Genomic DNA, 13,322 nt, shown 5'->3' on the forward strand with positions numbered 1-13,322 from the left:
TTCTACCCCTTCTGTGTCCTGGGCAGGACCCAGGTGTAGGGCTAGAAACACAAGAGAAAGACAAAGAAAGTCTGCCCGCTGCTCAGTGTTTGCTTATACCCTACACATCCCTAGGCCATGCAGCCCGGCCCCAGCTCCGATGCCCATACAGACAAGTTTGTGCTAACTTTGCAAAACACACGAGGCGGTGGAGGATTTTCTCTCTGGGTTGTATGCATCCTGGGCTTACAAATGCCAAAATCAGTCCTTCTCTCCAACTCAGCAGTTCCTAACTTCCGGTATTCCTCCCCTGCAGACCGGAGGCCAAGCAAGCAGCCCCGCCTGCATCACTCACAAGTTCTGTACCTTCCGAAGCTCACACTGAAGCTACCATCTTTCGTGTAAGAAGCCCAGAGCATCTGTGCTCTTTAATACCCTTCAGTGTCTTCCAGGTGCAGCCAGTCTAACCCTTTTTGGTTCATTTTCTTTGTTTCTTTCCTCTTCTGTTTTTAAATTTTCCTAACAAATAATAAGCAGTGGCTTTGAAAATATCTTACATGGGAACAGTCAACACGAAACATGCCTTTGTACATGAGCCTGACTCGGGGACGAATCAACCATACCAAAGGACGAAAAGAAATATTGATTCAGACAACTCCAGTGCAGGAGATTTTCGGTGAGATCCCAACCCCCACCCCCGGCCCCACCCCCGCCCCCATATCCCGGGAGTACAGTGTTGTCTTGTAACTGGAGCTTGGCTTAGCCCACGGGGGTCCCCCTCTCCGCCCCCGATTCTGGCTGGGGGTGGGCCTTTAATGGCCCTGGGTCTTGGGCGGCTTGGGCTCGTGGATGACGGCGGCTGCCGACAGCCACGGCCCGATGGCCCGGGCAGTGCTCTGCTTGGCCACGCTGTAGTGGCTGATGACCGTGTAGAAGCGGCTTCTGGAACTGGGGTCCTGGGATGAGTAGTAAGCATCCAGGGAGGCCGGGATACAGCGCTTGTGCTGGGGAAGAGAGAGACAGAGTCAGGGGTAGCTCAGTGGACTGCTTCCAACCCGCCCTGCAACACGGCCACCCCACCTGGGGGCCACAGGCACGCCAGGCTCTCAGCCAGAGGGCAGGGGATGGTACCTGGCCTGTGCCTGGCCCTCATCAGGCTTTCCCCGGCGTCATCACCATCATCAAAGCTGCCACCTACTTGAAGCCAGAAGAAACTAACCTGATGCTAGGTTGTAGGTTCCCAGAGGTGGTAGGAGAAATGGGTGAAGGTGGTCAAAAGGTACAAATTTCCAGTTATAAAATAAATAAGTCCTGGGGATGTAATGCATAGCATGGTGACTGTAGTTAATAATACTGAAAGTTGCATTTTTGAAAGTTGCTAATAGAGTAGATCTTAAAAGTTCTCAACACAAGAAAAAAATTTACAACTATGCAGGGTGATGGATGTTAACTAGACATATAGTGGTGATTATTCTGCAATATATACAAATATTGAATCATTATGTTGTACACCTGAAACTAATATAATGTTATATGCCAATTACACCTCAATAAAAAGTAAAGAAAAGAAAGAAAGAAAGAAAGAAAGAAAGAAAAGAAAGAAAGAAAGAAAGAAAGAAAGAAAAAGAAAAAGGGAGAGAGAGGGAGGGAAGAAGCTGATGATGAAACTAAGTCAAGGTCAACATCCTCTGCTTACTGACTGTGGGGTTACAGTAGACACTGTTGGTAGCTCTTTACCTGGCTGATTCACCCATCCCCTAACTCCTTCTCTGGGCTATTGCCTGCAGCCAATTGCTGTCCATTTCGTTCCCTTGATTGGATAGTTGTAACTCTTTTCTCTTATACCAAAAGCCTTGGTTCCTGACAACATTAATATAATTATATATTTGCATTATCCTACAATATATATCAAATGGTCACAAAATAACAGCAATATTATGAGTAATAGTTAGACTACTGAAGGAACTATAGGGTTTCTCTGCGGCTCTCTGTGTCCTTAGAATATATTCCACTGAGGGTGTACAGTCAATATACTGCATTCTACAGTCATTTGGAATATTTATTTTCTTGGCAAGTTTATGTTCCCAACTTGATATACAGCTAGATTTTAGCTTGTTTTTAATTTCAGCGATTATTTTTTATTTATTTATTTTTACAAATACATCAAACATTGATACACATCAAGGACGAATGTAGAGCAAGATACATCCAGAGAAGCCTTGCTCCCCACCCCGATTCTTTCTGTCCCCTCCCTGCCCACCTGAGTCACCATTTTTCTTAGTTTTTTAAATTTATCCATCCAGAATTTCTTCCTGAAAATAGAAGTAAACATCCCTGACCTCCCCTTTTCTCACTCAAACGTAGCACCTTTTTTTCTTCACTATTATCCTGGAGGGTATTCTGTGTCCATGTCTGGAGCCCCCCCCCACTCATTTTCACAGTTGCTTGAAATTCCATTGTGCAGATACATCATGGTTTATTCCATTGTCTCCTATTGACAGTTGTTGCCAATCTTTCAGAACCTCAGCTTCTAACAAAAATGTCATCTTAGGAAGTCATGTAGCAGAACCAAAGGACATGTGGGGTTTTGGGGTTTTTTTTGTGTGTGTTTTTTTTTTTTTGCGGTACGCAGGCCTCTCACTGTTGTGGCCTCTCCCGTCGCGGAGCGCGAGCTCAGCGGCCATGGCTCACGGGCCCAGCCACTCTGCGGCATGTGGGATCTTCCCGGACCGGGGCACGAACCCGTGTCCCCTGCATTGGCAGGTGGACTCTCAACCACTATGCCACCAGGGAAGCCCAGGACGTGTTTTTAAGACAGAACAGTCCCCATTTGATTCCCTCACTTTGAAACATAACATCTGTGATGTCTTAGAAAACTCATAACAAAACGCTCTTAATCTCCGTTTCTTCAGATGTAAAATGGAGGCAATAAAACCTAGTTTTCAGAATGGGTGGAGAGCTCAACTGAGATACTGTTTATGAAAATGTCTAGGAAGGGGGTGACATATAATGGGTACCCAGTAAATGGTAATTTATAAATATTCGTTTCAGCTCTGAAATGTTACTACCACTCACATCTGTCGAGAGCCCATTCTCTAGCAGGCCCTTTGCTGACTGATTTTGCTTAAATTTTCTCCAAAATCCTGTGGGCAGACATTATTGACGCCCATTGCAGGCGAGAAACCTGAGGCTCAGAGGGGCGAGGGGATGCCCGGGGCTCATGCAGCCAGTTCAGTTTTGCAAGCTAGGAGCACAATCAGAGTGAAGGTGACGGGCAAAGGGCCCAGCTGCAGGATTGGGGGAGGCCACCTCAGAAGCTTTGCTCCCTGTCTTCACGTCTCTGCAGGAATAAGAAACCAGCCGTCAAACCAGAAAGACTGAGGATATGGGGAGGGGGAAGTGTAAGCTGTGACAAAGTGAAAGAGAGGCATGGACATATGTACACTACCAAACGTAAGGTAGATAGCTAGTGGGAAGCAGCCGCAGAGCACAGGGAGATCAGCTCAGTGCTTTGTGACCGCCTGGAGGGGTGGGATAGGGAGGGTGGGAGGGAGGGAGATGCATGAGGGAAGGGATGTGGGAACGGATGTATATGTATGACTGATTCACTTTGTTATAAAGCAGAAACTAATAAAAAAAATTTTTTTTTTAAAAAACAGAAAGACTCACACCTAGGCAGAGCGCTCTGGAGGCGGAACAGTCTATTTGGAGCAGGAGTGAGCGCTCCCAGATGCGGATGGGCAGTCCGGAGCGAGGGCCAGCTGGGAGGAGGCCCTCTACTGCCTACCTGAGACCAAGTCCTTCATGCAAGCCTGAAAACTCCTTGCCAGACATATAGGACTTTTCTTTCTTGTAGTTTTTTATTTCATATCAAAATTTATTGTGAAGATACAACTTTTTAGAAAATAATTTTAGATTGCCACCATCAGTTTTGTTTTGGTGTTACTTATGCATTTCTTTATACTAACTTTTTTACGTATTTCAACGTCTTTATTGAGTGCATAAAGTTTTCTTTTTTATTGAGGTATAGTTGATTTACCATATTTTATAAGTTTCAGGTGTATAGTTCCATGAGTCACAATTTCTACATTTATAGTTAGTATAAAATATTGGCTATATTCCCGGTGCTGTACAATATATCATTACAACTTGCTTATTTTACACATAGCAGTTTGTACTTTTAAATCCCCTACCCCTATCTTGCCCCTCCCTATTTCCCTCTCTGCACTGGTAACCACTAGTTTGTTCTCTATATATGTGAGTCTATTCCATTTATGTTATATTTACTAATTTGATGTATTTTTTAGATTCCACATACAAGTGATATCATACAGCATTTGTCTTTCTCTGTCTGACTTATTTCATGTAGCATAATACCCTCCAAGTCCATCCATGTTGCTGCAAATGGCAAACTTTCATTCTTTTTGTGGCTGACTACTATTCTATTGTATATATGTACCACATCTTCCTTATCCTTTCATCATGGATGGACACTTAGGTTACTTCCATGTCTTGGCTATTGTAAATAATGCTGCTATGGACATTGGGATGCATGTATCTTTTCAAATTAGTGTTTCCATTTTCTTCGGACACATATTACATTTTAAACAGTCTGTAGGGAGGTTGCCATACCCAGAATTTAAATGTCAATGAAAAGAAGACATTGATAAACCCTTTAATTGAAGCTGACAGTCACCTGGGCCACTCCCCTGCCAGAAGCCCCTTACCTTATAGACAAATCCTTCTGGGCAGCTGTGGTCATAGGTGAAGGCTTTGTAAACCACCAGGAACACGATGCAGGCGAGGAAAGCTAGGGCCAGGCTGACGAGGATGGTGACCTGGAGAAAACAAAACAGAATCCTCCAGCCTCAGCTTGCCTGCCTTCAGTCCACATGGTGCAGCCTTCGAAACCCAGAGCCAATAGGCAGCCTGGTATGTTAGAAAGAGTAGGGGGTGGCCAGGGGCCCAAAGAACCAGCTCTGTTTCAGCTCTGTCACCAACTTGGAGCATGAGCCTGAGCAAACCATCTGCAGTCTTTGGGCCTCGGTGTCCCCTTCTTCCAGAAACTCTCGGAAGCTCCGTCTTGGCCCAATGTGTGATTTCCACCCCCTCCCCATTTACTTTTCCTGTTAATTCTGTGGGGGCAGAGGGATGATCATGAAGCCCTCACGTACGGGGCTCCTGCCTTCCATCACCTCCCTCCCTGCCACTGCTGAATTCCAGTCTCAGGTATCAATGCTTATTCCACCTCCACTTGGACGTCCAGGACTCACCTGAAGTGCGTTCTCAAACCAAACTCCTGCTTCCCTCCCATCCCAAACCTGCTCCATGCCCCACATTTTTACCCATCTCAGGAAATGTCAACCCCACCTTTGCAGTCACTCAGGCCAAAAAGTTTGACCCTCTCCTTTTCTCACATTCTACATCCTAGTTACCAGCAGAAGCTGTCATTTCTGCCTTCCAACACATCCATAATCCAATCACTTCTGACCCCCTAAATCATCTCTTTTGTGGCCAAAGCCATCATCACCTCTCACCTGCAGTACTGAAACTGCCTTCTAACTAGGGGCCTCCTCGACCCCTACATGTATTCACACACAGCAACCTGAGAAGTCCATTCAAACTTGAAGTCAAGACATGTCCCTTCTCTGCTCAGAAGCATCTAATGGTCTCCAAATTGCTCATAGTGAAAGCCCAGCTCCTAACCATTATCAACAAGTAAGCTTTAAGAAAAATATAACACCAAACAAACTGAAGTCACCACCAGGATTTACCAGAAAGGACTAAGTAGCTAATTTCAGAGGCACCTCCAGGTTTGCACTGGCCCCATCCCACCGCCTGTGTACAAAGTGGTACAACTGATGAATGGATAAACGAATTGTGGTCTATCTGTACAATAGAATATTATTTAGCAATAAAAAGGAATGAAGTTCTCGTACAAATGTGGATGGACCTCGAAAACATGCTAAATGCAAGGCCACATATTGTATGATTCCATTTGTACAAAAGATCCAGAATAGGTAAATCCATAGAGACAGAGTGCAGACTGGTGGTTGCCAGGGGCTGAGATGCGGGGAATAGGGAATGACTGCTAATGGGGATAGAGTTTCCTTTTGGGGTAATGAAGACATTTTGGAACTAGATCAAGGTGATAGTTGCACAACAACTGTGGATGTACTCAGTGCCACTGGATTTTTCACTCTACGTTCTCAACTTTATGGTATGTGAATTTTACCTCAAGTTTCTAAAAAATGCCCAGAGCTCCAGCTGACTTTGTCAAATGGACCTTAAACTCCTGCTAGCATCCCCTCATCAAAGCTGCCCCCAAGACTGGGACAGACACACTCACAGTCGCCTCCATGGTCGCAGACCTTGAACATGCAAAGGAAAAGTCGAGAGCTGCAGCCCGCCCTGCCACCACCTGATGCAGGATCTGGGGGAACCCTCAGAGAGCTCCCCCTCCAAAGGACCCCATACAGCCCCAATCTCCGACTGAGCAGAGAGCCAGGCCTCTTAACTGACTCGGAAGCAGGACAAGACTCCAGCGTGGGCGTCCCCAGGCAGGGCTGGACGCTTCTCCTGGTTCCCAGCAGGCTGGTGATGGCGCTGGGAGCTGAAGCAGGGCCCGGCAGGCTGGCTGTGAGACAGGTTCCCTTTATGGTGGTTTTTTTTTTGGTGTGTGGGGGGGGGCGGGGGGACCTCTTTCATTCCTACAGCCCTGAGTTAACAGCCTCCACCTAGGAGGGGCAGGATCTGATTCACCATAGCACTCCTATGGCTTGACGGGGTGAGCACAGCAAATGTTTCTGAAAAAAGAAAAGAGAGGGGGGAGAGGAGAGAGAGAGGGAGGATCCTAAAGGATTCAGTGCTGATGCCTAGATGGCCACCACCCCATTGGATTCTGATTTATCTGGTCAGGGATGGTGGGTCCAGGACACTCTCCAGGTGATTTTAATGTACAACAAGACCTGAGAACGACTACTCCAGTATGACTATGTATGAGGGTTCTTGAGCTTAGAATCACCTGGGCAGGGTTTTAAGCGTTCCTGATGCTCTGTCTCTGTCTCAGACCAATTACATCAGAATCCCAAGGCAGTTGCTGTGTGCAGGCAAGTATCCAGAAGAGTGCGGGACACAGACCCCAGGCAGGTGGCCTATACGACCATCAGAGTCAAGGTCTGATGCTGACTGGGACGCCAGGGGGGCAGCCCACCTCAGGGCATTCTTCTGAGCAAGGCTAACTTCCGCCACGTGTTCCATAGCCCCAGAACGAGGGTGACGGGAGGCCGTTTTAGGTGAAGATAAGTCTGCCTCCCCGCCCTGAATCTTGGTAACTTCTGCAACAACTAGAGGTCGGTCATTCCTTAAGAGCCTGTGGAGGTCAGAGAGTTCAGGGCTGTGAATCGGGCACAAGCCCTCCCTCAAGGCTTCACAGCCCACAGGGCGGGGGAGAGGTGGACAGGAGGACACAGGCACTTGTAACACAAGGGTGGCGCCATGAGTGAGGACATCAGCACAGAGGGCGGCTGGACCTAACCAGCCTGCGGGTGGGGAGATCAGGGAAGGCCTCCTGTGGGAGGTGACTCCGGAAGTGACTTCAGGGAAGAATGCCAGGATAGGGGAGGAAGAAGGTTCTGAGCGGGGAAGTCACACATGACACAGTGTAGAAGCTGGGGCTGTTCTGGAAACATCATATGGTTTGTCATGGCGGGTCTGGAGGATGCAAGTGAGGGAGAGACAGGCCTTGGGCAACGGGTAGGTAGGAAGAGAATAGATAAGGAAGGACCAAGCTAAAACTTGGGCTTTATCTCCAGGGTGGCAGAGAGCCCCTGAAGGTTTTAAGCAGGGGAATGACAGAATTAGAATTACCTTTTGGAAAGATGGTATGGTGGGGGAAGGGAGGAGGGAGGTGGACATGGAAGCGGGTTTGCAGGGGCAACACTGGAGGCAGGGAGGCTGATGCACCAGGATATATGCCCTAAATAGGCCAGACCTGGGGCTGTAAGGGTAGAAGGGGTCAATGGCTTGAGAAGGCCTCGGAGCAGAGTGAGCAGAGTGGTGTGAAAAGGAAGGAAGAAGGGGCTGACTCCCGGGAGAAAGGAGGATGTTGAGCTGGGTCTGGATTCCTGTTCTTAATGACAGAGTCAGTGTTGGCTATTGGCTGGGGTGGGATGGGGAGACCAAGGTTTCCGATTGGTTCCAGGGTGAGATTTTTCCTGAAGGCGGGTCTCCGTGGGGCATCCTGAAGCTGGCCTCTCCCTTTCCGACGGATTAGATTCTTGGAAGTCAGAGGTCTTAGTGCTTGGTCCCTGCAGCAAAGCTCCCGATGTGGCAGGGGAGCCTCAGAGGACCTGGGAGAGCAGTCCCCACTTCCCCCATAGAGCACCTCTGAATGTGAAAGCCAGCAGCACATCAATATTGATTGACTCCGTTTATATAACCTTGTTGCTTGGAAACATTCTAAAGCCCTTGGCTTTACCTCCTGAATGTAACAGGCTGGGATTAGAAATAAACAAGTTCTAGATGCTGATTTGAGTGTTTCCTTAGAGATCTGGTCCTCCCTGCTCCCCATTTCCCTGCTCATCCCTTCATTCACTCAGCACGTGTTTATTAAAGGGCCCACTGTGAGCCAGCTGCCGCCATACAGGGAGAGGGTCAGACGCCGAACTAGCAAATCACCAAATAAATAACTTCAAAACAAGACCACAGCAGGGTCTGGAACAGCGAATAGGAGGGGAGCCTCGGATATGGTGGGCAGGGGTGGGAGAAGGAGCCCCACACATGAAGACCCTGGGCCAGAGCCACCTAGACTGAGGCACAGCCCCAAACTCCTAAAAAGAAGAGGAGCTCAGGGTCTCAGTGGACCTGGAAGAAGCAGTCTGACTGAGATGGGAGGAGGGGCAAGGGGGAAAGAGTGCTGAGGTGAGGCCCTCTAGGCCTTCGGAGACCAAGATTACCCTAGTCCTGCCCAGGAGAGGAGCTTTCTCCAGCTTCCATCCAGTGCTTTCCGGGTAACGTCCTGCTCAGCCTGGCCTCCTCCTGCCACCCTCCAGCCGCCCCCCACCCCCAGGCTGCTGAGGGCTCCTGCTGTCATGCTTATCCGTGCCTTGCCCAGCCCTGGAACACACCATCCCCACTACCGTGTCCTTCCTCATCAACCTCCTGGTCCAGCCCTGGGGCCCCTTCCCTGAACACCTGATCCTGCCCTGCTCTGTACCTGGGGCCTGCTTGGGCTGCCCTGATGGGACCCACCATGCCGTCCTTACCTCCTCATACCTCTGAGCCCTCCCTCTGCTGGGGGTGCACTGGGCAGCCAGCAATCTCATCCTCTCCTCTGTACCCAGCACCATGGCTCCCACAGTGGGGGGCACCCGTAAACATTTCCTGAACTGAAATGCTGAATTGACTTAAGACCTGGAGGATGAACACACCCTTATACACGTGAACACACACACATGCACACCCCTTCTCCCCACATACACACACGCAGACACTCAACCTGGTCCAAACCACATCACGTGGGATGGGGTGGGGCACTGAAATATCTGTACTTCTCCAGCCCCTAGTCTCAACCCCTTCCACCACCCGCCCATACACATGCTCAAAATAAAGTACCTTAACCTTGAAAAAACTCAGGATTTGGGTTAGTATCAGCTAAGACCTGGCCAAGATCTCTCCTCCAGCTTTTGAGCATAGGTCAGGGAGAGAATAGAGGAAGAACTTAAAACAGCATGTGCAGCCAGGGCCTCTGGTGAAGGTGCACTGAAATGGCAGTCATCGTGACCGCCCTGTGATCCACACCTCCATATAGTGATAATAGCAGCAGTAGTGGTAGTCACAGTAACAAAATATGCTAAGAGTTATTGGGAGCTTACCGTATACTAATAACACCACCATCATATGAAGAAAGTAGAATTCTTAACCCCATTTTGCTGATGGAGAAACTGAGGCTCTGAGAGGTTAGGTGACTTGCTTCAGGTCCCACATTTAGTAAAAGATAAGTATGAACAATGCTTTGAGGTACCTCAAGGGCACCTTGAACTCACCATGCCAGAACCAGCCTGCTGTCTTCCCCTCAGCTGTGGTGGGAAGCAGCTCTGCCCACTCGCCTCTGGACCTCGCCCTCCTACAGCCAACCCTGTCATCCATCCCACTTCTCTCCCCAGCCCCACCCATCAGCCACCATTTCCCGGAGCTCCTGCCTCTGGTGTGGTTTGTTCATTTCTCTCCACCATCTTCATCATAACTTCCCTGGGTAGGACCACCATCACCTCACCCCTGCATGCAGCGGCCTCCCTGATGCTCTCCTGGCCTCCAGCCTCCCGGTTTCTAAGACCACCCTAGACTTTCTAACAAGCCAACCTGAGCATGCTGCTTCCCTGGTGAATGAGCCATCACACCTACAGGGTCAAGTCTGAACTCGTTACAGAGCAGACAAGGCCCTTCCTGATGGAAATTCGATTTGCCTCTTCAGCCCCAACCCCTCCCCACACTGTCTGATTGCACCCTCATTTCCCCCACCTCGAAGCTCCGGCACCTCCTGGTCTCTCTGCCAGGAATGCCAGCTTCCCCTCCCAAGTCCGTCAAGCTCCTGCTCATCCTAGACCCAGGTCAAGTTTCTTCTCTTCCTCAAAGTCTTCAGGTGGTATTTAGCCACTGCCCTGTCTGCTCACCGCTCCTGAGACACTTTTCCCAGAGTACTCTAATTAACCACCACCTGTATGCCTCCCCTCCTGAGAGGCAGTGTGGAATAATACAGCACACTTCCATTTACTAAGCACTGATTTTGTGCCAGCCAATCTTCTCAGCACTGGATGTGGATCTATTCTTTTTTTTTTTTTAACATCATTATTGGAGTATAATTGCTTTACAATGGTGTGTTAGTTCCTGCTTTATAACAAAGTGAATCAGCTATACATATACATATATCCCCATACCTCTTCCCTCTTGCATCTCCTTCCCACCCTCCCACCCTATCCCACCCCTCTAGGTGGTCATATAGCACCAAGCTGATCTCCCTGTGCTATGCAGCTGCTTCCCACTAGCTATCTATTTTACGTTTGGTAGTTTATATATGTTCATGCCACTCTCTCACTTCATCCCAGCTTACCCTTTCCCCTCCCCGTGTCCTCAAGTCCATTCTCTAGTAGGTCTGCGTCTTTATTCCTGTCCTGCCCCTAGGTTCTTCATGACCATTTTTTTTTTTTTAGATTCCATATATATGTGTTAGCACACAGTGTTTGTTTTTCTCTTTCTGACTTACTTCACTCTGTATGACAGACTCTAGGTCCATCCACCTCACTACAAATAACTCAATTTCATTTCTTTTTATGAGTAATATTCCATTGTATATATGTGCCACATCTTCTTTATCCATTCAGGTGGATTTATTCTTACAACAGCCCTACAAGATGGTACATTTACACTTTTTAGACTAAGGCACAGAGAGGTTACATAATTTTCTCAAGGTCACACAGCTAATTAAGTAATATAGTCAGGAGTCTAACTCTCTAAAGTATGGCCTGGGATCGTAGCTTATGCTATACTTCTCATAAAGCATTTATTCACTAAATATTAAGCGCTTACATGTGCCAGAGAGAATTCTACACACTGGGCGTACAGTGCTGAGGAGGACAGTGAGGTCCCTGTTCCCGTAAAGTTTACCTTTAACTGTTTCAACAAGTGTCCACTTCTGCAAAGGGGAGTAATAGTAGTGTCTGCCCCTCAAAGTTCTGAGGATTAAATCAGATAACGGATGGGAAGCCCTATAGTGCATTGAATGGTGGCCTCTCAAAAGATATGCGCACGTCTTAATCACCAGAACCTGTAAATATCATCTCATTTGGAAAAGAGGTCTGTGTAGATGTAATTAAGCTAAGGCTCTTGAGATGAAATCATCCCTGGATTGTGCAGGTGGGTCCTAAATCCAAGGACAAGTCCCGTTATGTGAGACACACAGAGGGAGACAAACATACAGAGAGAAGAGAAGGGCATGTGAATAGGGAGGGAGGCAGGGATTGGAGTGATGCAGCCACAAGCCAAGGGACACCTGAAGCTACCAGAAGCTAGAAGAGGCAAGGATAGATCCTTCTCTAGCCTTCAGAGGGAGCATGGCCCTGCCAACACCTTGATTTTGAACTTCTGATCTCCAGAACTGTGAAAGGATGAATTTCTGTTGCATTAATCCAGTGTGTGGTCATTGGCTGTGGCAGCCCCAGGGTGCTTTCCCACAGTGTCTGGCATATGTGCTATATAGATGTGCACTCCTCCGTCTCTCTGTATCATCTGCCATGCTTCTAAGCAGGTACTTCAAAGGCTCCAACCACTCAGGAAGACTGACATTTCTCAACATGTATTTCTCTTGTATACCTTTTCAGCCCTTTTTTCCTTGGAGTACTCCTGGTCATGCTTCAAAGCCTAACTCACAACATCTCACCTCCTCCGGGAAGACTTCCCTTGCCAATTTGTGTTCTCACCACACTTTTTTTCCCTTCACCACTTAGCACTCAGCCCCCTGTATCACAACTATCCATTCTATTGTATGTTTGCTTCTGTGGTCCCAGCTCATGACCTGGCACAGAGCAGAATGTACATCCCACATTCCCTACCCCCACACCTCTTTCTTCATTTTTGGCACAAAACACTACCAAGAGTGAATTTTAGGGCCCCTTTTAACTGTTCCACACCTGACAGGGTAACTGGATAAAATCATTGCATTGGGTCATCTGAAGTAGTCTGTATGATGCCGGGAAATGATTCATTTTGCCCCTGAAACAATCTCCTTGTCTGCCTGCTATGCCCTAAAAGACGGGAAGCTTTTCTCTGATGGCTGGGTGAATTAGGCCTTCATTCTAGTCAACGTCCGTGCAGTTCTCTGCAGTAGCTGTGGCCCCATCCCTACAAGGTTCCCATTCTGCTTCTGCCTCTGATGAGCTGTGTGACCTTCAGCAAGATGCTTCACCTCTCTGAGCTCCCGTTTCCTCTTCTGTTAAATGGAAACAAAAATCCCACCGCACAAGATTGGTGTGATGATTAAATGAGATGATGTGTGTAAATTATCCAGTGTTTTCCTGGTTTCTGGGCTTAACCAATAATAGCAATCACTTACTGAGTGTAATAGTGCACTGGTACTGTGTCAAGAGCCTTTCATGTAATATCTCCTTTAATCCTCATGATAGCCCTATAAGCCTAAGTATTACCCCCATTTTACAGTCCCCCCCGTGCACACTAAGGCACAGAGTAACTTGTCTGAGCTCACGTGGTTACTGAAGTAGCAGAGCCTGACTGGAACTCTGGAATGTCTGATTCTGAAGCCCTCAATCTTAAACACTATCTTAACAGAC

General features: G+C 48.0%; 1 protein-coding gene across 1 annotated transcript in view; it reads right to left on the reverse strand.

Annotated features, from left to right (window-relative positions):
- Nucleotides 1-791: 791 nt before the first annotated feature.
- NSG2 (neuronal vesicle trafficking associated 2) overlaps nt 792-13,322 on the reverse strand; it is a gene marked incomplete at its 3' end in the record, with an annotated part of 56,268 nt that continues 43,737 nt past the window's right edge. The window contains exons 3-4 of the mRNA XM_081232890.1: nt 4,707-4,817; nt 792-983 (exon numbers count right to left, since the gene is read on the reverse strand). Of these exons, the coding sequence (XP_081089016.1) occupies nt 792-983; nt 4,707-4,817 (303 nt within the window). The remainder of the gene's footprint in view (nt 984-4,706; nt 4,818-13,322) is intronic.

This window comes from Mesoplodon bidens (genome assembly GCF_964165515.1).
Source record: "Mesoplodon bidens genome assembly, chromosome: 4".
Classification (NCBI taxonomy): Eukaryota; Metazoa; Chordata; class Mammalia; order Artiodactyla; family Ziphiidae; genus Mesoplodon; species Mesoplodon bidens.